General features: G+C 44.5%; 2 protein-coding genes across 2 annotated transcripts; one reads left to right on the forward strand and one right to left on the reverse strand.

Moving 5' to 3' along the window:
- Positions 1-274: 274 nt before the first annotated feature.
- On the reverse strand, positions 275-11,435 carry LOC109882948 (cytoplasmic dynein 1 light intermediate chain 1). The gene is made up of 13 exons (XM_020475027.2): positions 11,308-11,435; positions 10,860-10,933; positions 10,374-10,490; positions 9,689-9,919; positions 6,879-7,030; positions 6,661-6,754; positions 2,967-3,102; positions 2,790-2,901; positions 2,586-2,645; positions 2,470-2,514; positions 2,256-2,346; positions 1,717-1,827; positions 275-1,552 (listed from the first exon to the last, which is right to left on the reverse strand). The coding sequence occupies exons 1-13, from the start codon at positions 11,409-11,411 to the stop codon at positions 1,422-1,424; spliced, it is 1,458 nt and encodes a 485-aa protein (XP_020330616.1). The 5' UTR covers positions 11,412-11,435; the 3' UTR covers positions 275-1,421.
- Positions 11,436-12,301: 866 nt separating this feature from the next.
- On the forward strand, positions 12,302-26,761 carry LOC109882949 (copine-4-like). Its single transcript, XM_031794931.1, has 18 exons — positions 12,302-12,613; positions 14,071-14,154; positions 14,240-14,344; positions 15,556-15,735; positions 16,260-16,331; positions 16,463-16,537; positions 17,928-18,011; positions 18,196-18,285; positions 19,113-19,211; positions 20,082-20,168; positions 20,528-20,587; positions 23,265-23,398; positions 23,588-23,642; positions 23,806-23,857; positions 24,521-24,654; positions 25,041-25,210; positions 25,635-25,701; positions 26,381-26,761. The coding sequence occupies exons 2-18, from the start codon at positions 14,089-14,091 to the stop codon at positions 26,513-26,515; spliced, it is 1,665 nt and encodes a 554-aa protein (XP_031650791.1). The 5' UTR covers positions 12,302-12,613; positions 14,071-14,088; the 3' UTR covers positions 26,516-26,761.
- The last annotated feature ends 555 nt before the right edge of the window (positions 26,762-27,316 follow it).

Here is a 27,316-nt window from a genome sequence, read left to right on the forward strand (position 1 = left end):
CTTTAAAACATGGTTCTGTCCTTGAGCTGTTCTTGTTAATGTTCTATATTAAATGTCATGTTCTATGTTCTGTGTTGGACCCCAGGAAGAGTAGCTTCTGCTTTTGCAACAGCTAATGGGGAATCTAATAAAATACAAAATATATACTGCACAAATCATGTAAATGAAAAACCTGAAATGTTATTACTTACAAAATATTTATCTTGATTTGAAAAAAAAATTGGCAAACTCACACCTGTTGAAATACAAACACGGGTTTAGGAAAAGACAGACAGTCAGAATAAATACACCTTTATTTGACTCATTATAGACCTGATGATACAAATGCCACCACAGAACAATGAAATAACATACCAATCAGGTTACAGTTCTGAAATAACAGACCAATCAGATTACAGCAAGACAAAGGGACTGTACACTTTCCAGGTGCCCCCAGCCATCCCTCCCTCCTTGTATTAACTATTGGGTTATAAACCATTAGTGCTTCTCCTAACTGTACAAATAAAGCTCAACTACACCCCCTCCCCATCTATATCTACATCTAAAAGCAGTCACAGAGAGTTTGGCCCACTTCAGAGCCAGCCGGAAGCCATATCGTTGCCTGCCTCAGTGGATGAACCTTCCATTCATAAGGACTTTGGTTATAGTTCTAATACTTGGTTTATGATTCTCTCAGTTATGTTAGTTATGCTAGTGAACTTGGTTTATGATTCTGTCAATATGTCTGCCATAGAGTTATGCGACATCTCAGAAGATTGCTGCTTTTTGGTTGAAACCTCAAGGGCCAAACTCTCTCTTTACATGGCTCTGTCTAACATTCTCCATCCCTACCTGCGCATGCGCGCACACACACACAATTCCTACAGTATCTCAGTCAACTATATACATAAATCCTTCAATATATCCTACAGTATCAAGATCACCCTAAATACCTCATCTGGTGAAAGGGGAATATATATTTTTCCTCCCTGTCGTCCTCTTTCTTTCCCTCCCTCCCTCCCATTCCCATACTTGCTGCCTCCTGCTCCCTCTCTCCCCATACCTGTCCATCTCTCTCTCTCTTTCTCTCCCTCCATCCATCCATCCATCCATCCCCATACCTGTCCATCTCTCTCCCCCTCCTGCTCCCACTATCTCTCTCTCCTTCCTCCCTCTCCATCCCCATACCTCTCCATCTCCGTCCTGAAGAAGGTCTTCATATCTAATCTGTTCTGGCCTGTTGGGGTGAGGTCTGGTCTCCATGTATGGTCTGGGGAATGAGGTAGGGCTGACGTGTCTTCATGTCTGGTATGTGGTGGTCTCACTGGGGGGTGAGGAGGGGAGGTCAGGAGAGGTGAGAATGGGAGGAGGGTGAGGTTTGTTCTCTTCACATATGGTCTGGGGGGGGTGAGGTAGGGGGGAGGAAGAGGGAGGTGGTCTGTTCATGTCTGTTCTTCATTGGTCTCAGTACTGGGGTTAGGGTTGTTAGTGTTGCTGTTGTTGGTCTCATCATTCTCTCTGCAGCTGATCCTGTCCAACTCTGCCTGGACATCACTCAGACCCAGCTTAGAACCTGCAACACACACACACACACACACACACACACACACACACACACACACACACACACACACCTACTCAGCTCTGTCTGGATTTATATTTTAAACCACGAGAGGGCGACACAGGGCACATACACCCCTTCTGCCTATATAATAACGTTGTGTGTGTGTGTCCTACCTGACTTGCGAACAGTCCCTGGTGTGCTGTTGCCCGGCGGCGATGCTCCGGCCTTCTTGGTCAGAAGACTGTTGAAGAAGTTAGCCAGCACCCCCTCACTGGTCTGACCGGCTACACACACAGGGAGGGTTGGAGAATGTCATACAAAAAGGTGCAACATTTGAGCAGGGTCTGTGGTAAAATATCTAATTGCTTTTCTGCTGTAGTGTGTGGCATTAGCTACACACATTCACGTCATGTAGTACCTGATTGGGGCACGGCGTACCCGATTGGGGCACAGGGCATGGCGTACCCGATTGGGGCACGGCGTACCCGATTGGGGCACGTAGTACCCGATTGGGGCACGTAGTACCCGATTGGGGCACGTAGTACCCGATTGGGGCACGTAGTACCCGATTGGGGCACGTAGTACCCGATTGGGGCACGTAGTACCCGATTGGGGCATGTAGTACCCGATTGGGGCACAGGGCATGGCGTACCCGATTGGGGCATGGTGTACCTGATTGGGGCATGGCGTACCTGATTGGGGCATGGCGTACCTGATTGGGGCATGGTGTTAGCTACGTTGGCTGCAGCTGAACGATTACTGGTCCTGGGAGAACCACTGGGACCTCTACTACTGCTGGACTCCTGTCACACACACAAGATCACATCAGTTTCCAGTATCTTAAAGAGAGAATGAAAGAAATGAAGAAAAGAGAGAGAAAAGAGGACAAAGAGAGAGACAGACAGAAGAAAGAGAGATAGACTTACCCCTGGTCGTCCGGCAGATGCAGGAGGCTGTTTGGAGAGCAGCGACTGAAACCAAAGACACACATTAGAGAGAGAGAGAGCAACACCCACACACGTCACCATGTGTCAAGTCTCACCTGCAGCTTGAGCAGAAACACCTGGTCATCTTCAGCCTGAATCTCCTTCTCATGAACAAACTGACATAGGAGAGGATGTCCACAACGATCGAGGGGGAGAGAGATTCCTATATCATTATAGTTTAGAATACAATGGAAAATGTGACATTCACTAACAGTCTTTTTGGGAATTACAAGATAGAGGTGAGGGGTTAAAGGTCGTACCTTTCTGACAGGCGGTTTGACGATGACCTCCTCAAAGATGTCGTTTAGTTTCAGCGTTTGGAAGTTCTCATGGAGGATAGATATCTTATTTTCATTATCCCACCCTGACGGACTGAAAGAAGACAAGGTCACACACGCAAACTTAAAGAACACAGGGTTACACTCACACACACTTACATGAAGACTGTGTCTTTCTCCACCAGTTGAGCAGGGTAGTGGAAGGGGAAACCGTAAAGTCTGTGAACCAGGTATTTATACAGAACATCCACATTCTTCATTTCCTTAACCGACGTATACAGCAGAGATGCCCCGTCTGACACAGCATTAAGGACAGTATCACTCACTACACGATCCAAGGCAGGCACAAAGAAATTAACTGCCATGTTGTCTCTCCCTTTACACTGCATGCAGATGGAGTCAGGGTTAGTATAATGCCACGAAAAAGTGATCAGAGTTAAAGTGTGTGTGCGCACGTGTGTGTGTGGACGTGTTTAACTATACATGTGGGGACCAGCTGGGACATTTTGTTACTCCCACCAGGTCAAATGCTATATCTGGGGGGTTTAAGGTTAAGGTTAGAATTATTGTTAGAATTATGTTTAGGAGCTGGGTTAAGTTTTGGGTTCAAGGTTGGGTTTAAGGTTAGGGTGTTTTCACATACAGTCGTCTTTGAAAGAACCGACCTCAGTCCTCTTTAAAGTGTGTGTGTGGGGGGGGGGGGGGGGGGGGGGCTAAATAACTCAGTTCTCTTAAAATTCACAATGCCCTTACCTGTGAATGAGGACAACTCTTTTTCCAGTTAACTTCAACTATTTTGTGGACAGATTTCCTCTTTGCATTCACATTGCTATGTCTAGAAAGGAACCAATATCTTTTTCCAACATTCACTCAATGCGCTCTGTGTTTTTAAAAAGTGCAGGACAAACCATCCCATCAGAATGTGTTCTCGGAAGTCGGAAGTTTAAACACACCTTAGCCAAATACATTTAAACCCAGTTCTTCACCATTACTGACATTTAATCCTAGTAAAAATTCCCTGTTTTAGGTCAGTTAGGATCACCACTTTATTTTAAGAATGTGAAATGTCAGAATAATAGTAGAGATAATTATTTATTTCAGCTTTCATTTCTTTTTTTCACATTCCCAGTGGGTCAGAGGTTTACACACACACTCAATTAGTATTAGGTAGCATTGCCTTTAAATTGTTTAACTTGGGTGGAACATTTCAGGTAGCCTTCCACAAGATTCCAACAAAAAGTTGGGTGAATTTTGGCCCATTCCTCCTGACAGAGCTGGTGTAGCGGAGTCAGGTTTGTAGGCCTCTACAATTTTCTTTCTGAGGTCTTGGCTGATTTCATTTGATTTTCCCATGATGTCAAGCACCGAGTTTGAAGGTAGGCCTTGAAATACATCCATAGGTACACCTCCAATTGACTCAAATTATGTCAATAAGCCTATCAGAAGCTTCTAAAGCCATGACATAATTTTCTGGAATTGTCCAAGCTGTTTAAAGGCAGAGTCAAATTAGTGTATGTAAACTTCTGACCCACTAGAATTGTGATACAGTGAATTATAAGTGAAATAAACTGTTGGAAAAAATGACTTGTCATGCAGAGAGTAGATGTCCTAACCGACTTGCCAAAACTATAGTTTGTTAACAAGAAATTTGTGGTTGAAAAACGAAAGTTTACATACAGTGGGGCAAAAAAAGTATTTAGTCAGCCACCAATTGTGCAAGTTCTCCCACTTAAAAAGATGAGGCCTGTAATTTTCATCATAGGTACACTTCAACTATGACAGACAAAATGAGAAAAAAAATCCTGAAAATCACATTGCAGGATTTTTTATGAATTTATTTACAAATTATGGTGAAAATAAGTATTTGGTCACCTACAAACAAGCAAGATTTCTGGCTCTCACAGACCTGTAACTTCTTCTTTAAGAGGCTCCTCTGTCCTCCACTCGTTACCTGTATTAATGGAACCTGTTTGAACTTGTTATCAGTATAAAAGACACCTGTCCACAACCTCAAACAGTTACACTCCAAACTCCACTATGGCCAAGACCAAAGAGCTGTCAAAGGACACCAGAAACAAAATTATAGACCTGCACCAGGCTGGGAAGACTGAATCTGCAATAGGTAAACAGCTTGGTTTGAAGAAATCAACTGTGGGAGAAATTATTAGGAAATGGAAGACATACAAGACCACTGATAATCTCCCTCGATCTGGGGCTCCACGCAAGATCTCACCCCGTGGGGTCAAAATGATCACAAGAACGGTGAGCAAAAATCCCAGAACCACACGGGGGGACCTAGTGAATAACCTGCAGAGAGCTGGGACCAAAGTAACAAAGCCTACCATCAGTAACACACTACGCCGCCAGGGACTCAAATCTTGCAGTGCCAGACGTGTCCCCCTGCTTAAGCCAGTACATGTCCAGGCCCGTCTGAAGTTTGCTAGAGAGCATTTGGATGATCCAGAAGAAGATTGGGAGAATGTCATATGGTCAGATGAAACCAAAATAGAACTTTTTGGTAAAAACTCAACTCGTCGTGTTTGGAGGACAAAGAATGCTGAGTTGCATCCAAAGAACACCATACCTACTGTGAAGCATGGGGGTGGAAACATCATGCTTTGGGGCTGTTTCTCTGATCCGTGTAAAGGAAAGAATGAATGGGGCCATGTATCGTGAGATTTTGAGTGAAAACCTCCTTCCATCAGCAAGGGCATTGAAGATGAAATGTGGCTGGGTCTTTCAGCATGACAATGATCCCAAACACACCGCCCGGGCAACGAAGGAGTGGCTTCGTAAGAAGCATTTCAAGGTACTGGAGTGACCTAGCCAGTCTCCAGATCTCAACCCCATAGAAAATCTTTGGAGGTAGTTGAAAGTCTGTGTTGCCCAGCAACAGCCCCAAAACATCACTGCTCTAGAGGAGATCTGCATGGAGGAATGGGCCAAAATACCAGCAACTGTGTGTGAAAACCTTGTGAAGACTTACAGAAAACATTTGACCTCTGTCATTGCCAACAAAGGGTATATAACAAAGTATTGAGATAAACTTTTGTTATTGACCAAATACTTATTTTCCACCATAATTTGCAAATAAATTCATTAACAATCCAACAATGTGATTTTCTGGATTTCTTTCTCTCATTTTGTCTGTCATAGTTGAAGTGTACCTATGATGAAAATTACAGGCCCCTCATCTTTTTAAGTGGGAGAACTTGCACAATTGGTGGCTGACTAAATACTTTTTTTCCCCACTGTATGTAAACTTACGACTTCAACTGTAGACCTACTTACATTTTGGAAGCTCATAAATTGCATTTAGTAAAGATATAAGCCATAGGCCTCCCGAGTGACGTGGAACCAGTCCACGGAATTCAAGCGAACCGAACTCAGACCACCTCTCGAGATGGTCTCAGTTCGGTTGGCGGTTTGCACTCTTTTAAGGGGTCTGAGTTCCTTGGAGTGTTCATACTGCACAAAAAAATGAAGCGAACCGCACTAAGTTTACAGAAATAAGCTGAAAGGGACCAAGTGTGAAAACACCCTTAGAATTAGAGGTTAGGGAAAATAGGATTTTGAATGGGACTGAATCGTGTGTCTCCACAAGGTTAGTTGTGGGGACATACGTAAATAGTCTGGGTGGCCATTTGATTAATTGTTCAGCAGTCTTATGGCTTGGGGGTAGAAGCTGTTAAGGAGCCTTTTGGAACTAGACTTGTCGCTCCGGTACCGCTTGCCGTGCGGTAGCAGAGAGAAGAGTCGATGAATTGGGTGACTGGGATCTTTGACAATTGTTTGGGCCTTCCTCTGACACCGCCTAGTCTAGTGTGTGTGTGTGTGTGTGTGTAAAGGATACACTGTAGACAGAAGCGTCTGATGTATGACTGGATGAAGTCCAGGTGTTCGTCTTTGTAGTCATACTCCTTCTCCAACGTACTGATGGCATCGCACTGCAACACACACAGGTTAGAGGTCATAGGTAATATATGTAGTCATGATCCTTCTCCAGCCAACTGATGACATCACAGCGAAACAGATAGAATAGGGACAACTCCAGTGTGGGTGTGTTCATACCTTAGTGCAGACCACCACCATGGGTAGTCCCAGGTTGTGTGTGAGTGTGTTTTCGCCGAGCGGCAGCAGAACGTTCTCCTCCTCCTCACTCCTCCTCTGGGGGGCGCTCTCCTCCCAGCCAGGATCCACATACTCCTGGAACTGTCTGGCCACTACAGACAGTCACAAAGCAGGGGCCTCATTTATCCACTGTGCGTAGGCACAAATCTGTGCGTAAACCATGCGTGGGATTATTTTCACGCAAAGTGTGAGATGTATCCATATGAACATTTACTTAGCCATGACCATGCGCATGCACAGTGCCAAGTGGTGGAATAAGGAAACTGCTTGTCAAGAATAGAATGGGGAAAATATATATGGAAAATGTGTGAATTTGTGAGAGTAATAATAGATTTTAAAAAAATTTAAAAAGCTATGTCATTGTATCTCCATTGTGAAATAATGCGACATCGACATAATTTTGACCACATCAGTGCATTTGTTACAATAATCCCTACAGTCATTTGTTACAATAATAACCCCTATACAGTCAAATGTTATTTTAGAGATGTGTGTAAAAGTGAAAGCATTATGTAAATCCTATAAAAGACAGATTATGGGAACTGGAATGAGAGATGGCTGATCTTACTCTGTTGGGGGATTTGGAACACGCTGCATTTTACAGAGAGCGCATTTTTAGAGACAGGTGGGACTTTTTCTGCAGAAAGTACAGATTGGTTTTTGGAAACGATATCTGATGAGCCAGTCGAATAGGATTTTTGTGAGGACTTAATAACTACTATAACATAGCAAACACATGCCATTCAGGTGCACTTCCAAGTGCTATCCACCCTCGGGTATTTGGCAATGGGCACTTTTCAGCAGGAAAATTAATGGGTTCCCAAATACGAACGGACCAATAGACGACACCCACATCACTATGAAATCACCATCCCAAAATGATTTCAACTATGTGAACAGAAAAGGCTTCCACTCTTTATGTGCAGGTGATGCTATGTGATGCTTAAAATATGCTGCTGAATGTGGTGGCCAGGTGGAACGCGCGACTCGTTCATTCTGCAGAACAGCAATGTTGGCCTAAAAGCATACTTGAGGGGGCTGTTGAGGTTGGTTGGCTTATTATTTGAAGTATATTTGCCATTGCTAAAGCAACTCAATTGTCCTAATGGTCCTCTCTTTGTTGCTATGTTTTCATTTTTACTGGTCAAGCCACAACTGAGCGAGCCAAATAAAACCTTTTGGTTCTAGTCATTTTTGTTCGCTTTTTTTGGTTGCGCCGTTGTATTTCATGGTAAGGCGTTGTACATTCTCCACGGGTTAAATGGATGACTTTGACCATATGGTTAATTACGGGCGTTTTGAAATGAGAACAGCCAAGGTCGTGCAAAAGCACTGAGAACAATTGTTATTTATCAAATGGTTCTCTCCTACCGGTGTGTATATGACGCTTATAGAATTCTTTGATAAATCACACTTTTTATATGTGTACGACCATTATCAATTCCATTCGTAAGCAGTATTTTAGAATAGTTTCTACACAATATTGATAAATGAGGCCCCATCCAAACATTTAATGCAGATTAATTACCTGACACATAGAAATAAATAAAAAAAGTCATGACCAGCTGATTTTTTAAATATTTTTTTTATTTTACCTTTATCTAAAATCGTATTTACAATGACGGCCTAGGAAAAGTGGGTTAACTGCCTTGTTCAGGAGCAGAACAACCGATTTTTTTTACCTTGTCAGCTCAGGTATTCGATCTAGCAACCTTTCGGTTACTGGCCCAACGCTCTAACCAGTAGGCTACCTGCCGCCCCGATGCGTCAGTACAATGTCATAAATGTCGACAGACAATTTGTTCGTTCGACATGGTGGGATATTTTTGTGTCTGTAAAATTAATTATGCGGGAAATGGAGGTGGAAAGGCATTTATGGGCAAATATTGATATAATAACCATCATATCGAAGTAAACGTGATGATATGGTGTGTGGTCCTCCCACTACGTCTCAGGAAACCATGCAGTTTATTACGCTACGAAATTACGATGAACTTCACAGGGTGATGAACTTGATGCTGCTTTCCAAAAAATATCGATGGTCTTATTCTGGTGACACAATGATCGATGCTTAACTGCCTTTTGACAGAAATTTAAATCTCGCTTTTATCCATAATAATCTCTTCATGTAGACTAGTCTACCTGCACTGTATCTGAGAGCTGTTGGCTAGAGCACAGGTGTCAAGACCAGAGTGGGCACATTTGTTAAATAAAGCAACAAAACCATTGGTAGAGTTGAAAATGCGATGGATGCGATTTTTATTCGGTACATGAAAACTTAAGTAAAAAAGTACCTTTAAAAATGTGCACTACATCATCACACACTGCTTTAGAAATGTGCACTACATCATCACACACTGCTTTAGAAATGTGCACTACATCATCACACACTGCTTTAGAAATGTGCACTACATCATCACACACTGCTTTTTAGCCGCAACATGTCAGTTTGGTAGAAACACACCACTGGTGGGGAAATGTGAATATTTTCTTTATGCATATTTGCATAAAAATCTGTCGCCAATTGGATGGAAAGCGAGCTTTACACAGTCTTATTTTTGTGCAGTTGGTTAAAACCCTTTTCACAATGTCCAAATAGTCCTCTGCAGCACAGTTTCAGTGGCTATCTAAAAGTCAGCTGAGCAAGCCAATAATATATCTGGTACCAGCCTGTTCAGGGTTAGGTCTAGGGCCTGTTTAGGGTCCTGTTTAGAGGTCAGAGGGTAAAACATGACGTGTGTTTGACTCACTTCTGTTCTCCAGCTCCCTCAGTGTTTCCGGGGGGACCCGGAGCTTGTCGATATGTTCCCTAGCGACAGCCGCCCACTTCTGAAGCGATTCCATGGCGACCCACGGCCGCGACAGGTCCACAGTAACCAATAGCAACGAGTCACCAAGCGCCTCTCGTTGCACAGCAACAGACTGCAGACCTTTATGGTACAGATCCCCATCTAACACCCAGGCATTACACCTGGTTTGGTCTACATACACACACACACACACACACACACACACACACAACACCACATTATAGACAGACCTAGTAGGTAGTGCCGAGAAATTAACCAACATTTCGAGGGTGGACGCTGTTTCTCTAGAGAGAAATCAAATCATTCACAAAAAAAAGTCAAGTCAAGAACTACAGTATATGGGATGCTGGGCTAAAGGGAGTTGTAGTTTTCATTAAGCAAATATTCAACCTTGTTCAGCGCAGAAATGTTGTAATTAACTACAATGACCATAAATTGAATGTTGATCCTTTTTGGTTTTGTAATGTCAATTAAAAAGCTCCAAAATAATTTTAATGTGTTTATTTCTTAATAAATGTTCTGATTCAAAATAATTATAAACCGAAAGCAACCTATCACTCAGCACTACTAGTGGTTAAAAGGCAATGATGGTGTAAAAGTTCAAATGAAAGCTGTGATTGGTTACCGTCAATGTCGTCGTCATGGACACTAAAGTAGAGGTATTCCAGGCCACGCCCCTTCAGGAAGTCCTCCACACCCTGTAGTTTAGCAACCAGGGTGGTCTTCCCCGAACCCACCTCCCCTACACACACACCGAAAGACAGTCAGACAGGTATTAAACACCTAACAATGACACATTACAATATTCTACTATTAGGCCTATCAGTAAATACTGCAGAGTAGGCAGCATTCCTCACGCCATACTGATTAGCCTCTGTAGCAGAGGATTACCCTTGGGGTTGTTACTGCTAGGCGAATGTGGCTGACTGGACTCAGACAAGGATTGCTAGACACACACACACACATTCTACACAATGCCATATAAAAGCAACATAAAGCCTGACTGATAGCTGGTATCATATTGGTCCATCATTGTAATAGGAGAAGACAGGGTGGGGGAGAGAGGTTCATCACAGCTAGCACACGCACAGAGAGACAGACAGACACCCACCCATGACCAGCACATTTTTCCCGGACGGTAGTTTAGATCTGGAGTGAGTTGATACTTCGCTCAGAATAGCAGACCTGCGGATAGATGGATAGAGCAGACCGTTCACTAGCTAACTTAGCTAGCTGACTGTCTACATGTACATCTTATAGAATCATTCCACTGACTAGCTAGTTAACTAGCTTATCATCGCAGCTATCACAGCTATCGCTGGCTAGTCAATCTAAAAGCCGATGCAGAAATGCTAGCTCACTAAATAAACCACACAATCATCAGACAGCATCATCATTCATTCGTAAACCTAGCCAATCTCTATTGCTAGCATCAATGGGCTAGCCGCTGCTAGCTAGCTGTGTTAGACGGGCTGTCACTCGGAGTCTGAACAATAACAGTCGCTCTCCATCGAAAAGCTCCTCCTGGATCTAAACAGGAAGGTGTCAGTTGTTCCCACCATAAATCCTGTCCATCTTCGTCTTCAGTGTTTGGTTGTTCGGCTGTGCTGTTTAGTCCACTGTTGTTGGAGGATAATAATGTACTCCTCCCTGACGCCGCCATCTTCACTGCTGCCAACCAACAAAGACCCGGATGTAACGCACAGTACTGGGCGTGGTCGTCCAGAAGAAAAACACAATAAACAAACAAAATTAGCCTAATTAATTAAACAACGAATTAAATAAACAGATCCATGCTAACTACAGATAAGATCCAGAGTGAAGGACTTCACTTGAATTTTTTGATTGGTGTATATTAAGTGACTTTCTCATGCGTTTACATTGTGTTTTGTTAAATGTATTCCAGTTTACATACTTTTCAACATTTCATAGAGTTGCTGTAACCAGATTACTCTTTATTGCCAATATAATTAGCTTATTATATTATCAGATATAAATATAGGTACTCATTCTGTAACCATCAATTGCTCTCTGGGGCTGTTTTATGGAATGTTTCATCCAGGTCAAAATGATCCTGTGTGTTGTTTTATAGTTGTATATAATCCTGGACTAAAAATCTATTTCAGTGGAGATTCACTATTGAGTATGCTTTTTAGTGCAGGGTTTACTCTGTATCTGGGAAACGGACCCTTAGTGTCCTGTGTATTCATTTGATGTCATATAATCATTGTTGTAAAAACATATGATGTGGTATCACATATATTTAGTTCAGATTTGTCTTGCGTGCAAAGTTGCATCCAAAAAAGGTAGGACCAAATCTGATGGGGATAACATATGATAATCTAACACAACACAGCAGGATTATTTTGATCTGGATTACATGTTGAATGGATGGGCCAGCTCATCACACAGTAAAGTGCAGTCACTTCTATCCACCACTGGGTCACGCCGTTGTACCGTCACAGTCCTGTACCCCCTGCCTGCTGCTCCCCGTGGCTCTACCGATACTAACTAACTACTGTTAACCGGCACTGCGCGACCCTCCTCATCATAATTTACTGGGAGGAGACAGAGGAAGGGAGAAAGACAGAAGTAGAGACAGATAAAGAGACAGAGAGAGATGTTCTCTTCATTCATACCGTGAGGACCCTGATGTACTGTATCCCCTGTCTGCGCATGGCTTGAGGTGCAAGGCTCAGTACCTACTGCTTAGCTGACGTACGGAGAGAGGGAAAGAGAGAGAGAGAGAGAGAGAGAAGCGGGATGGGTGCAGAGTGTGTGAGGACGGCGAAGTCACTGTGATTCTGCCCAGCAGTGAAGTTTCCTTCATCTCACTGCTCTGCCCATCTCTACCTGGTACCTGAGGTGAGTTACTGGCTGGAACACTAATACGGTATGGATGGGCACTGGGCTGAGTGAGTGAGTGAGTGAGTGTGTGTGTGTGTGTGCGTGTGTGTGTGTGTGTTTGGACACCCCTGTGTGCATGTTATAACTTGACAAAGGCTTTGGATGTTTGTTTTTTACATGCCACACACCCTGCTCAATAACATAAGAGTTATGGTATGCAGTGTTATGTTATGGGATTGTAGGTTCAGTCTTTATGTATGTTTGTGTGGGCGTGCGTGCGTGCGTGCCACAGGTGACAGGGAGAGAGAGTGATGTGGTAGCTTTCTAAGCCTGTGGAGGGATTACTCAGCATGGACTTTCCTGCCCTAATGATTAATTATTCATTATTATTAATGTCCTTAATGTCATCACTCACACACACACACACACACACACACACACACACACACACACACACACACACACACACACACACATACACACACACACACACACACACACACACACACACACACACACACACACACACACACACTGGAATTGTCCCCATGTTACTGAGTCCATCTAAAGGTCAAGGGTCAAGGGCAGTGGATCTCTGAGCAGTGATTGGTTCTGTTGCTGCCTTGTAAAGTTGTGATTGGACAGAGAGATACTCAGATATAGAATTAATTATCTGTCCATTTGTTATTCCCTACTCTGATTATCTCAGCTAAAAATAATCACCCCAGCATCCACACACACTGAGCGCATGAAATATAGAGGAGGAAGAGGACGGAGAGATAGTGAGAGAGAGGGGGGACGGGAGAGAGACGGAGAGAGCATACCTTGGAACAGAACTGGGTCATATTGAGTTTGCTACCAAACTGCAGGCAGTGGCATAAAAAAGAGAGAAAGAGATGGAGAGAGAGAGAGCACATACTGTATAATAGTGCAGATTGAAGTTGATGGAGGATTGATCTAGACCACGTGTCAAATTAATTCCACGGAGGGCCAAGTGTCTGCGTGTTTTTGCACATCCCTTGTACTTGATTGATGAATTAAGGTCACTGATTAGTAAGGAACTCCCCTCACCTGGTTGTCTAGGTATTATTTGATATGAAAAAACAAAAACCAGCTGACACTAAGCCCTCCATGGAATGAGTTTGACATCCTTGATCTAAACTATAGAATATTAAATGTAGAGGGTATACTAGAATGTTGACTAAACTACACTAGAATGTAGAATATAATGCAGAATAGAATGTAGAATGGTCCAAAAACTGAAACATAGCACGGTGTGTGTGTTTGTGTGTGTGTTTGTCTGTGTGAGTTCTGACCTTGAACATAAGAACTTCTTACTGCTTACTCAGTTCCACAGCATCTTCTCATGTTGTAACAGAGGGGTTTGTTTAGGATTGTGTGTTCTCCCTAAAGTGTGTGTGTAATGTGTTTTCTCACTTAAGTGTGTGTGTTTCTGTGTGTGTGTGTGTCTGCAGGTCCTGTCTGTGTCCAGCATGAGTAACATCTATGAGTCTGCAGAGGCGACCCTCGGCCTGTGCAACTCTTCCTGTCTGACCAAGGTAGCTCATTAACACTTGATTGATTGATTAACAAAGTGATTCATTGACAAATTGATCGATCAAATTATTTATTTATTGATGACAGGTTGAGCTGAGAGTGGCTTGTCGAGGGATCTCAGACCGAGATGCCCTTTCTAAACCAGACCCCTGTGTTGTACTCAAGATGCAGTCACACGGGCAGTGGTTCGAGGTACTCTCTCCCTCCATCTCGCTCTCTCTCGCTCCCTCTCTGCCCTGTTTCTCTCCCTCTCTGTCTCTCTGTGCCTGACTAGATAAGAAAATAAAAGCTGACTTTGTATTTTGCCACAGTACACACACACACACACACACACACACACACACACACACACACACACACACACACACACACACACACACACACACACACACACACACACACACACACACACACACACACACACACACACACACACTCTCGTTCTCTCGTTCTCTCTCTCTCTCTCTCTCTCTCTCTCTCTCTCTCTCTCTCTCTCTCTCACACACACTCTCGTTCTCTCACTTTCTCTCGTTCTCTCGCTCTCTTTCTCTCTCTTGTTCTCTCTTTCTCTCTCTCATTCTCTCTCTTTCTCTCTTTCTTTCTCTCTCTCTCCTTCTCTCTCTCTCTCTTTCTCTCTCTCTCGTTCTCTCTCTCTCTCTCCTTCTCTCTCTCTCTCTTTCTCTCACACACACTCTCGTTCTCTCTCTTTCTCTCCTTCTCTCTCTCTCTCTCGTTCTCTCTCTCTCTCTCCTTCTCTCTCTCTCTCCTTCTCTCTCTCTCTCTTTCTCTCTCTCTGACTCGTTCAACCCGCAGCCACAGAAGTAGTTTCTTTCCTCTGAGAGTTTAAAGCTTCTTAGTAAAGACCAGAAGACCAGAACCAAATTCTTTGAGTGGTTTATCAGGAGAATGCAGTTAGATGTCTCTAAATCCTAAACAATCTGCTCCCCTTATGTGGCTGGACTTTTGAAGAAACAAAGGAGAGGTCTATTTTGGTTTAGTTGCAATTTGTTCACTATGATTAACAATTCAAGAGTTTTGCTGAACAGGCTGACAAAGAGAATTCATAGCTCCAGGCTTTTAGTCTTCTTACTAACTGTTAGGCCTTACTGGTGGATGTATCTCCAGAGATTCTCCCGGTGGGGACCTGAAACTATTGCTGTCCACTGCCATGTAGTGCTGAGCTTGAGAATGATGATGTCGCTGTCCGCTTCAATGGTGCTGAATTGTAAACATTACCGCTTGTTTGTTTACAATAATCACCATTGGATATTTTACTTGTGTGACAACTTTAAAGTGTGTTTGTGTGTATGCGTGTGTGCGTGCGTGCCTTTGTGTGTGTGTGTGCGTGAGTGTGTGTGTGTACTTGCGTGTGTGCGTGTGGGCGTGTGTGTGTGTGTGTGCAGGTGGACCGGACAGAGGTGATCCGTAGCAGTATCAATCCAGTGTTTTCCAAGGTGTTTCTGGTTGACTTCTACTTTGAGGAGGTTCAGCGTCTTCGCTATGAGCTACATGACATCAGCTCCGCTCACAATGGACTCAGAGACACAGACTTCCTCGGAGCTATGGAGTGCACGTTGGGACAAGTAAGTGACTGTGAGGATAGGTGAGTGCACGTTGGGACAAGTGAGTGAATGTGAGGATAGGTGAGTGCACGTTGGGACAAGTGGGGGAATGTGAGGATAGGTGAGTGCACGTTGGGACAGGTAGGTGAATGTGAGGATAGGTGAGTGCACGTGAGGACAAGTGGTTGCACGTGAGGACAGGTAAATGCCCGTGAGGACAGGTGTATGCACGTGAGGACAGGGGAATACACGTGAGGAGAGGTGAATACACGTGAGGACAGGTGAATACACGTGAGGACAGGTGAATACACGCGTGGACAGGTGAATATACACGTGAGGACAGGTGGATATACATGTGAGGACAGGTGAATACACGTGAGGACAGGTAAATACACGTGAGGGCAGGTAAATGCCCATGAGGACAGGTAAATACACGTGAGGACAGGTAAATACACGTGAGGACAGGTGTGTGCATGTGAGGACAGAAGGAAAGCGGAATCTGCTATAACCGTCTGTATTTCTGTGTGTGTGTGTGTGTGTTGCAGATCGTGTCCCAGAGGAAACTGTCCAAAGCGTTACTTAAACAGGGAAACACTACCAGCAAGTCCTCCATCACAGTACGAAGCTCTCACGCACACCCACACACACACACACACACACACACACACACATGCGCGTGCACACACACACACACACACACAAACAGACGATACAAGCTCAGATGATGATGATGGTATTTCCGCTCTAGGTAACATCAGAGGAGTTATCGGGTAATGATGACTACGTAGAACTCTCCTTCAGCGCTCGCAAACTAGACGACAAGGTGACTATGTGTGTGTGTGTGTGTGTGTGTGTGTGTGTGTGTGTGTGTGTGTGTGTGTGTGTGTGTGTGTACATACAAAATGCACTGGGTTTAATAATTAGTACATGTCTTCAGAGATGAAAGAGTATAATACTGAGGGAAAAGCGGAAGAAAAGGGGAAGGAAAGGGGGAGGAAAGGGGAAGAAAAGGGGAAGGAAAGGGGAAGGAAAGGGGAAGAAAAGGGGAAGGAAAGGGGAAGAAAAGAGGAAGGGAAGGAAAGGGGAAGGTGGAGGAGGGGATGAGAAAATTAGGAGGAGAGAAGGTGAAGAGGAGGAGAGGAGGGGGAGAATGAGGAGATTTTATTTATTTTATTTTACCTTTATTTAACTAGGCAAGATCAGTTAAGAACAAATTCTTATTTTCAATGACGGCCTAGGAACAGTGGGTTAACTGCCTGTTCAGGGGCAGAACGACAGATTTGTACCTTGTCAGCTCGGGGGTTTGAACTTGCAACCTTCCGGTTACTAGTCCAACGCTCTAACCACTAGGCTACCCTGCCGCCCCGAGATAAGGTAGAAAAGAGGAGAAGATAAGGTGAAGAAGAGGGGGAGAAGAGGAGGAGAGAAGGTGGAGACGAGGTGGAGAGGAGGGGGAGAAGAGGAGGAGAGAAGGTGGAGGAGAGGTGGAGAAGAGGAGAGGAGGTGGAGAAGAGGAGGTGGAGAAGAGAAGGTGGAGGAGAGGTGGAGGAGAGGTGGAGAAGAGGAGAGGAGGTGGAGAAGAGGAGGAGAGGGAGAAGAGGAGGAGAGGAGGAGAGGTAGAGAAGAGGAGAGAAGGTGGAGAAGACGAGAGGGGGTGGCAAAGAGGAGGAGAGAAGGTGGAGAAGAGGAGGAGAGGGGGAGAAGAGAAGAGAAGGAGAGGAGGGGAGAAGAGGAGATGAGAAGGTGGAGAAGAGGAGAGGAGATGGAGGAGGAGGAGAAGAGGAGGAGAGGAGGGGGAGAAGAGGAGGAGAGGAGGGGGAGAAGAGGAGGAGAGAAGGTGGAGAAGAGGAGGAGAGGAGGTGGAGAAGAGGAGGAGAGGAGGGGGAGAAGAGGAGGAGGAGAGAAGGTGAAGGAGAGGAGGGGAGGGAGAAGAGGAGGAGAGGATGAGAGGTGGAGTAGAGGAGAGAAAGTGGAGAAGAGGAGGAGAGGAGGAGGAGAAGAGGAGGAGAAAATGAAGAGTGATTATTCCTTAGTTTATTATTCCTTAGCTTCCTTAAAGACAATTATGCATGCATGACTGTAATTCGCTTTGGATAAAAATGTCTGCTAAATGGCATATACATTTAAATTAAATAAAAATCTAAATTAGCGGAATAGACTGATCATCAAACAATAAGCTGATCATCAAACAAGATGTCTTTGTTTTTCTGTAGGATTTCTTCAGTAAATCAGATCCGTTTTTGGAAATCTTCAGAATAAATGATGATGGCAGCGGATCACTAGTTCACAGAACTGAGGTAAGTCACACACACACACACACACACACACACACACACACACACACACACACACACACACACACACACACACACACACACACACACACACACACACACACACACACACACATACACATACACACACACACACACGGTAGGAGCGCAGATTATGATAATGACGTGTGTGTGTGTGTGTTGTCAGACGGTGATGAACGACCTCAGCCCGGTGTGGAAGTCATTCAAGGTCTCTCTCAACACACTATGTAGCGGAGACCATGACCGCCAACTAAAGGTAAGATCACAACTATAACCTAACCATAATGTCTTCTAACCTAACCATAATCAAACCAAATCGGTATTTTGGTGAACCACATGCATGTGATTATTATAAGTAATCTTGCCTACGACTTGAAGATTGGTGTTACCTCCCCAAAATAATGCCCAGGCTAGCTCAGCAGCGTGTGTGTGTGTGTGTGTGTGGTGGGATTCTAAACGTTATTGTCTTCATGAATAAACATGAGGTCATTAATTATTCACTACCCTCTTAACTCCACGTGGCTCTTGTCGGCCCTGTTAGTGGGGAACACAAACACACACACACACACACACAGTTACCTGTTTATAGACTCTCTGAGTAGAACAGAGGGACTGAGTTAGGTCAGATCTGAATTGGTGATCAGTTAGCACAAACAGAAGAAAATTCTTTAAAACAGAAGAGACACTACAAATATGATGACAAATTTTGTTTCTCTGTTTGGAAATGTTTTCATGTTGCTACGGTGTGCCTCACTGAACACGACTTAGCTTCCAACCATCGCTGTCTAATGACTATTCCCAACCACAGCATGCATGCACACTCATGTAGGACCCTTTCCACAGTGTTTTCTCTCTCTCTCTCTCTCTCTCTCTCTCTCTCTCTCTCTCTCTCTCTCTCTCTCTCTTTCTCTTTCTCTTTCTCTTTCTCTCTCTCTCTCTCTCTCTCTCTCTCTCTCTCTCTCTCTCTCTCTCTCTCTCTCTCCAGCTGAGTCCTTCTTAGCATCTCCAGATTAATATTTCACGGCCCCCCACCGAAACCAGCCATCAATCATTCAGCATGGCATTTCCATGTGTGTTTTTCAGTGCACAGTGTATGATTGGGACTCCAATGGGAAGCACGACTTCATTGGAGAGTTCCAGACCACCTATAAGGAGATACGCACAGACCTGGAAGGGAGACAGGTACACCCTAACCCAAACCTTACTCTAACCCAACCCTAAAACCTAACCCTAACCCAAACCTTACTCCAACCCAACCCTAAAACCTAACCCTAACCCAATCATAAAACCTAACCCTAACCTAACCCAATCGTAAAACCTAACCCTAACCTAACCCTAACCCAACCCTAAAACCTAACCTAACCCAACCCTAAAACCTAACCAAACCCTAAAACCTAACCCAACTCTAAAACCTAACCCAATCCTAAAACATAACCCAACCCTGATCCAATCCTAAAACCTAACCCAACCCTAAAACCTAACCTATCCCAACCCTAACTCTGACTCAAACCTTACTCTAACCCAACCCTAACCCAATCATAAAACCCAACCCTAAAACCTAACCCAACCCTAACCCAATCCTAAAACCTAATCCAACCCTAAAACCTAACCCAACCCTAACCCAATCCTAAAACCTAACCCAACCCTAAAACCTAACCCAAACCTAACCCATCCCTAAAACCTAACCCAACCCTAACCCAATCCTAAAACCTAACCCAACCCTAAAACCTAACCCAAACCTAACCCATCCCTAAAACCTAACCCAACCCTAACCCAATCCTAAAATCTAACCCAACCCTAAAACCTAACCCAAACCTAACCCATCCCTAAAACCTAACCCAACCCTAAAACCTAACCCAACCCTAACCCTAACCCAATCTTAAAACCTAACCCAACCCTAACTTTAACCCTAAACCTAACCCAACCTTAACCCAACCTAAACTTAACCTGATCCTTAATGAGAAAATGTTATGGCTAAAAATGAATGATTTACTTTAATATGGCAAAAAAAAGAATACTTGCATTTGCATGTGGATGTGTGTGTATGTGTAGATGCAATGGGACTGTATAAACCCTAAGTACCAGGTGAAGAAGAAAAACTACAGAAACTCTGGTGTCGTCGTCCTCAACCACTGTAAGGTAACACTCCTCCTTCCTATCACTCTCTCTTTATCCATACGGTTTAGAATCCTATTGAAATAGCATTGAAACACTTATAAAGCTGTTATGAATGCCCTTGTACAGTAAGCAAATTGTTACTCTGCTATTTAATAGCGGTATACTCGTGTTATTTCTACATGCACTTTATAGATGTAATCACACACACACACACACACACACACACACACACACACACACACACACACACACACACACACACACACACACACACACACACTAACACAAACACACACACACACACACACACAAACTAACACAAACTAATACACACACACTCAGTGAGAGGCTTCCTTTAACTGTGTTCTTTCTAATGGCAGATCATCAAGATGTATTCTTTCCTGGATTACATCATGGGAGGCTGTCAGATCCAGTTCACAGTAAGTGTGTGTGTATGATGGTTATCTGGGGTGTGTGTGTGTGTGTATGATGGTTATCTGGGGTGTGTGTGTGTATGATGGTTATCTGGGGTGTGTGTGTGTGTGTGTGTGTGTGTGTGTGTGTGTGTGTGTGTGTGTGTGTGTGTGTGTGTGTGTGTGTGTGTGATGGTTATCTGGGGTGTGTGTGTGTGTGTGTGTGCATGTGTGTATGATGGTTATCTGGGGTGTGTGTGTATGATGGTTATCTGGGTGTGTGTGTGTGTGTGTGTGTGTGTGTGTGTGTGTGTGTGTGTGTGTGTGTGTGTGTGTGTGTGTGTGTGTGTGTGTGTGTGTGTGTGTGTGTGTGTGTGTGTGTGTATGATGGTTATCTGGGGTGTGTGTGTGTGTGTGTGTGTGTGTATGATGGTTATCTGGGGTGTGTGTGTGTGTGTGTGTGTGTGTGTGTGTGTGTGTGTGTGTGTGTGTGGCCATGTAGATGTGTGTGTGGTTGTGTGTGCATGATGGTTATCTGGGGTGTGTGTGTGCATGATGGTTATCTGGGGTGTGTGTGTGTGGTTGTGCATCCATGATGGTAACCATCATGCACACACACTAGCTGGGATCTTTTAATGTTGACTGTACTATACTGACTCTGTTTTACAAATCTTTAATTGAGAGTAGTTTAACTTTTTGTATTGTTTGTTGGTTTGGCAATGCCACTGTCAACCAGATAAATATGCTGAGAAGGATTATCACCACAGCAAGCAAGGTACTTGGAGTCAAACAGACAGGCCTGGAGGAGATCTTTAAGGTCAGGGCCCTCCCCAAGGTACTTGGAGTCAAACAGACAGGCCTGGATGAGCTCTTTAAGGTCAGGGCCCTCCCCAAGGCTCACAAAATAATTTTAGACCCAAGCCACCTCCTGTACCCGGACTTTGAGCTACTCCCCTCTGGGCACAGGTATACGGCACACCTTGGCAGGAAAAACAGAACTAGACAATTATTTGTGCCAGGTGTGAGATCCCTCCTAAATAGCTGTGGCTAATGTTCCTGTCAACTCAGTAAGGCTAGCAGGCTAATGTTCCTATCAACTCAGTAAGGCTAGCCGGCTAATGTTCCTATCAACTCAGTAAGGCTAGCAGGCTAATGTTCCTATCAACTCAGTAAGGCTAGCAGGCTAATGTTCCTATCAACTCAGTAAGGCTAGCAGGCTAATGTTCCTATCAACGCAGTAAGGCTAGCAGGCTAATGTTCCTATCAACTCAGTAAGGCTAGCAGGCTAATGTTCCTATCAACTCAGTAAGGCTAGCAGGCTAATGTTCCTATCAACTCAGTAAGGCTAGCAGGCTAATGTTCCTATCAACTCAGTAAGCCTAGCAGGCTAATGTACCTATCAACTCAGTAAGGCTAGCAGGCTAATATTCCTATCAACTCAGTAAGGCTAGCAGGCTAATGTTCCTATCAACTCAGTAAGGCTAGCAGGCTAATGTTCCTGTCAACTCAGTAAGGCTAGCAGGCTAATGTTCCTATCAACTCAGTAAGGCTAGCAGGCTAATGTTCCTATCAACTCAGTAAGGCTAGGCTAATGTTCCTATCAACCCAGTAAGGCTAGCAGGCTAATGTTCCTATCAACTCAGTAAGGCTAGCAGGCTAATGTTCCTATCAACTCAGTAAGGCTAGCAGGCTAATGTTCCTATCAACTCAGTAAGGCCAGCAGGCTAATGTTCCTGTCGACCCAGTGAGGCTAGCAGGCTAATGTTCCTATCAACTCAGTAAGGCCAGCAGGCTAATGTTCCTGTCGACCCAGTAAGGCTAGCAGGCTAATGTTCCTATCAACTCAGTAAGGCTAGCAGGCTAATGTTCCTATCAACTCAGTAAGGCCAGCAGGCTAATGTTCCTGTCGACCCAGTAAGGCCAGCAGGCTAATGTTCCTGTCGACCCAGTGAGGCCAGCAGGCTAGTCTTTTTTTATTGCTATGTAACTGTTATGAAAGTTGTATTGTCAATTTGTTTTGTATTTAAACGCCACTTTAAACGTGTACATGACACTGCAACAAAATGTCCCCATGTGGACAATAAAGTCAGTAAAGTAAAGTGTGTGGTTGAATGCAGCCAGATGATGTCTGATTTATCTCCGTATGAAATGGCCATGTCACCATAGTCAAATAAAATAAAATCAAATGTATTTATATAGCCCTTCGTACATCAGCTGATATCTCAAAATGTTCATAAATGACCAGCATGGTCCTAGGGCTCAGGTCCTCCGAGAGAGAGAAAAAAAGAGAGAATTAGAGAGAGCATATGTGGGGTGGCCAGTCCTCTTCTGGTGGAGATTATAACAGAACATGGCCAAGATGTTCAAATGTTCATAAATGATCAGCATGTTCGAATAATAAGAAGGCAGAACAGTTGAAACTGGAGCAGCAGCACGGCCAGGTGGACTGGGGACAGCAAGGAGTCATCATGTCAGGTAATCCTGGGGCATGGTCCTAGGGCTCAGGTCCTCCGAGAGAGAGAAGGAGAGAATTAGAGAACGCACACTTAGATTCACCCAGGACACCGAATAGGACAGGAGAAGTACTCCAGATATAACAAACTGACCCTAGCCCCCCGACACATAAACTACTGCAGCATAAATACTGGAGGCTGAGACAATAGTGACTTGATTCCAACCTTTATATTGTGTGTGTGTATCCCAGGTGGCCATAGACTTTACAGCATCAAACGGAGACCCTGGAAACAGCTGTTCTCTCCACTACATCCATCCGTACCAGCCCAATGAGTACCTGAAAGCCCTGGTGGCTGTAGGAGAAATATGTCAAGACTACGACAGGTAAGTTATCAATTATCTATATTATCAATAACCTAATCAATGAGCTGTAATAGGACAATCATGATGATTGCATCTAGCATGTTTGTTTTGGGCAAACAGTTCCACATTGCGTCATATTAGTTATTTGTGAATCTCTCTCTCTGTCTGTCTCTATTTCTCCTTCTCCATCTCCTCTCTCTCGCTCTCTAGTGACAAGATGTTTCCAGTTTTTGGGTTTGGAGCTCAGATCCCACCTGACTTTAAGGTTAGAGATATTCAATCAAAGCGGATCTGGAGATGTCTGGGGAGTGCTGTTGTGGAGTCATCTAGTTGATCTTCAAAACGGTGTGACCATGCTAGAAAATATCACACTATGTTGGGAGGTGTGTGTCTGTGTGTGTTTAAACTCCCCTCTCACACATTTTCAGGTGTCACACGATTTTGCCGTGAACTTTGATGAAGACAATCCGGAATGTTCCGGTGAGCATCACGCCTGTCACACCTCTAACACACACACACAGACACACACACACACAGTCACACACACACAGTCACACACACACAGTCACACACACACACACACACACACACACACACACACACACACACACACACACACACACACACACACACACACACACACACACACACACACACACACACACACACACACACACACACACACACACACACACTGTACAGCTGGTACGGGTGGGAGATGGTATTTTTAGCTGAGCCTCTAAAACACTAATCTGAATGTGTGAAATGAGCCCCCATACACACTTTAGACACCTGGCTTGGTGGAATGTGTGTCTGTGTATCTGTGTGTGCGTGGTTGCGTGCGTGTGTGTGTGTGTGTGTGTGTGTGTGTGTGTGTGTGTGTGTGTGTGTGTGTGTGTGTGTGTGTGTGTGTGTGTGTGTGTGTGTGTGTGTGTGTGTGTGTGTGACTGTGAGCCGAAATCTTAAATACACCAACTGTGTGTTATCTGCAAAGACAGGTTTCCTTGTTCAGTAGAAAAGAAGGAGAATGTTTGAGCTACTTCACCACTGTGGAGTTCACATGTTTTAAACTGTGTGTTTGCATTTGTGTGGGTGTGTGTGCGTGCATGTGTGTGTGTGTGTGTGTGTGGGTGTGTGTTTCAGGTATCCAGGGTGTGGTGGAAGCCTACCAGGCCTGTCTTCCTAAGATCCAGCTGTACGGACCGACCAACATTGCTCCCATCATACAGAAAGTTGCTTCTTCTGCCTCAGAGGAGATGCACACCATGGAAGCTATGGTAAGACAGAGATCAGTGATCATGCATCATTTTGTATAAACGTTACACACACATTACCCAGATAAACGGCTCCTTTCTTTTGACCAATCAAAACATATGCTGGCTGAATATAATATTTTGAATATTTTTGTTCTGAACCTGTCGACAGACTAAACACTACATTTGAACCAGTGCCTCCTTCATTCTCTCTTCTGCCTCACTCTCTCTCTCTCTGTCTCTGTCTCTCTCTCTTTGTCACTCCCTCTCTCTCTCACTCCCTCGCTCTCTCTCCCTCTCACTCCCTCTCTCTCTCTCTCTCTCTCTCTCTCGCTCCTGCCTCGCTCACTCTCACTCCCTCTCTCTCACACTCCCTCTCTCTCTCTTTCTCTCTCTTCTCTCCTCTCTAGGAGTATTTCATCCTATTGATCCTAACAGACGGAGTGATAACAGACATGGCTGACACTAGAGAAGCTATAGTACATGCTTCCCACCTGCCCATGTCTGTCATCATAGTAGGAGTGGGAAACGCTGACTTCAGTGACATGCAGATGCTGGATGGAGACGATGGAATACTCAGGTTAGTCTGTTATACCTCTCTGCATGTCTGTCTGTCGGTCTCTTTAATAAGAACATTTATCAAATCAAATCAAATCAAATTTATTTATATAGCCCTTCGTACATCAGCTGATATCTCAAAGTGCTGTACAGAAACCCAGCCTAAAACCCCAAACAGCAAGCAATGCAGGTGGAGAAGCACGGTGGCTAGGAAAAACTCCCTAGAAAGGCCAATACCTAGGAAGAAACCTAGAGAGGAACCAGGCTATGTGGGGTGGCCAGTCCTCTTCTGGCTGTGCCGGGTGGAGATTATAACAGAACATGGTCAAGATGTTCAATGTTCATAAATGACCAGCATGGTCGAATAATAATAAGGCAGAACAGTTGAAACTAGAGCTATTTATGATGTTCATGTAATAACTCATAATAGGGTAATGTTTTTTCAGGTCCCCAAAAGGAGAACCTGTTCTCAGAGACATTGTCCAGTTTGTTCCCTTCAAAGACTTCAAACACGTACGTCTGTGTGTGTGTCTGTGCGTGCGTGTGTGTATGTGTGTATGAATAACGAGCAGTGACGTGGTCTAGCTGCGCTGGTCAAAACAAATTTATCCATTGGCTATGTGTGTGTGCGTGCCTCTGTGTTTGTCTCTGTGTGTGTCTGTCTGTGTCTGTGTCTGTGTGTGCATGTGTATGTGCGTGCCCATGTGTGTGAGTGTATTTGCATGTGTGTGTCATGATGTATTTCAATTTTGACAGGCGGAGAAATCAAATAATTACTTCACATGCTCCAAGCAGAACAGATATAGAGAGACAGAATAGGGAGAAGAGAGAGGGAGAGGAGGTTAAAGAGAGGGGATTTTCTGCCCTATATTTTCCTTTCAATGAGCATCAGAAAGACAAAGACCTTGAGAGACCTAGTAATAACAGGTAGATGGGAGAGCGGGAGTGAGAGGAAGGGGAGCGGGAGAGAGAGGGAGGGAGGGACAGAGGGAGAGAGAGGGGAGAGAGAAACAGACAAAGGGGTTGGTGTAATCACTGTACAGTTTAAATAACAGACAGCGAAAGTCTTTGAGGAGTCAGTGCACTCGCAAGTGTGTGTATAATATCTGTGTTTGTGTGTGTGTGTGAGGTTGTATAACTTGTGTGTGTAAACGTGTGTAATGTGTGTGTTGGTGTGTGTGTGTCTCCCCAGGCGTCCCCGGCTGCGCTAGCTAAGAGTGTGCTAGCAGAGGTGCCCAATCAGGTGGTGGATTACTACAATGCCAAAGGAATCCATCCCAAATGTCTGTCTGACTACGACGAATCTACCAGACCCTTCAGCCCCTGACCACACACATACACACGTATTCATCACACACACATTAAACACACACACATACACATGTTATAAACACAAACTAATACATACTCACCCATACACACACACACCCTGCATACAGTAGTGTAGCTCAGAGAAGTAGTTTGGTGGGTTTAACTCTCAATCATTCAAATGTATTTAGAAAGGCCGGAACCTAGGAAGAAACCTAGAAAGGAAGCAGGCTATGAGGGGTGGCCAGTCTTCTTCTGGCTGTGCCGGGTGGAGATTATAACGATCATTCAGAGTTTCTCTACTGCTCCTGCTGTCTCTAGAGAGTTGAAAACAGCAGGTCTGGGACAAGGTTGCACGTCTGGTGAACAGGTCAGGGTTCCATAGCCGCAGGCAGAACAGTTGAAACTGGAGCAGCAGCACGACCAGGCGGACTGAGGACAGTAAGGAGTCATCAAGCCAGGTAGTCCTGAGGCAGGAGAGGGAGAAGGAGAGGGAGAGGGAGAGAAGAGAGAGAATTAGAGAGAGCATACTTAAATTCACACAGGACACCGGATAAGGCAGGAGAAATACTCCAGATATAACAGACTGACCCTAGCCCCCTGACACATAAACTATTGCAGCATAAATAATGGAGGCTGAGACAGGAGGGGTCAGGACACACTGTGGCCCCGTCTGGATGTAACACTTTGCCAAAGCACAGCCCCCACACCACAAGAGGGATATCTTCAACCACCAACATACTATCCTGAGACAAGGCCGAGTATAGCCCACGAAGATCTCCCCCACGGCACGAACCCAAGGGGGGGCACCAACCCGGAC

Source organism: Oncorhynchus kisutch, linkage group LG17 (genome assembly GCF_002021735.2).
Source record: "Oncorhynchus kisutch isolate 150728-3 linkage group LG17, Okis_V2, whole genome shotgun sequence".
Lineage (NCBI taxonomy): Eukaryota > Metazoa > Chordata > Actinopteri > Salmoniformes > Salmonidae > Oncorhynchus > Oncorhynchus kisutch.

Excerpts from the sequence above, each read along its gene's own strand:
- LOC109882948 (XM_020475027.2), bottom strand. The coding sequence starts at position 11,411 with ATGGCGGCGTCAGGGAGGAGTACATTATTATCCTCCAACAACAGTGGA. Across the intron at positions 3,103-6,660 it reads CAGACGCTTCTGTCTACAGT|ACGGGGCATCTCTGCTGTAT; the intron begins GTATCCTTTACA and ends ATGCTGTGTCAG. Across the intron at positions 1,553-1,716 it reads AGGGACTGTTCGCAAGTCAG|GTTCTAAGCTGGGTCTGAGT; the intron begins GTAGGACACACA and ends TGTGTGTTGCAG.
- LOC109882949 (XM_031794931.1), top strand. The coding sequence starts at position 14,089 with ATGAGTAACATCTATGAGTCTGCAGAGGCGACCCTCGGCCTGTGCAAC. Across the intron at positions 18,286-19,112 it reads ACCATGACCGCCAACTAAAG|TGCACAGTGTATGATTGGGA; the intron begins GTAAGATCACAA and ends TGTGTTTTTCAG. Across the intron at positions 24,655-25,040 it reads TGCACACCATGGAAGCTATG|GAGTATTTCATCCTATTGAT; the intron begins GTAAGACAGAGA and ends TCTCCTCTCTAG.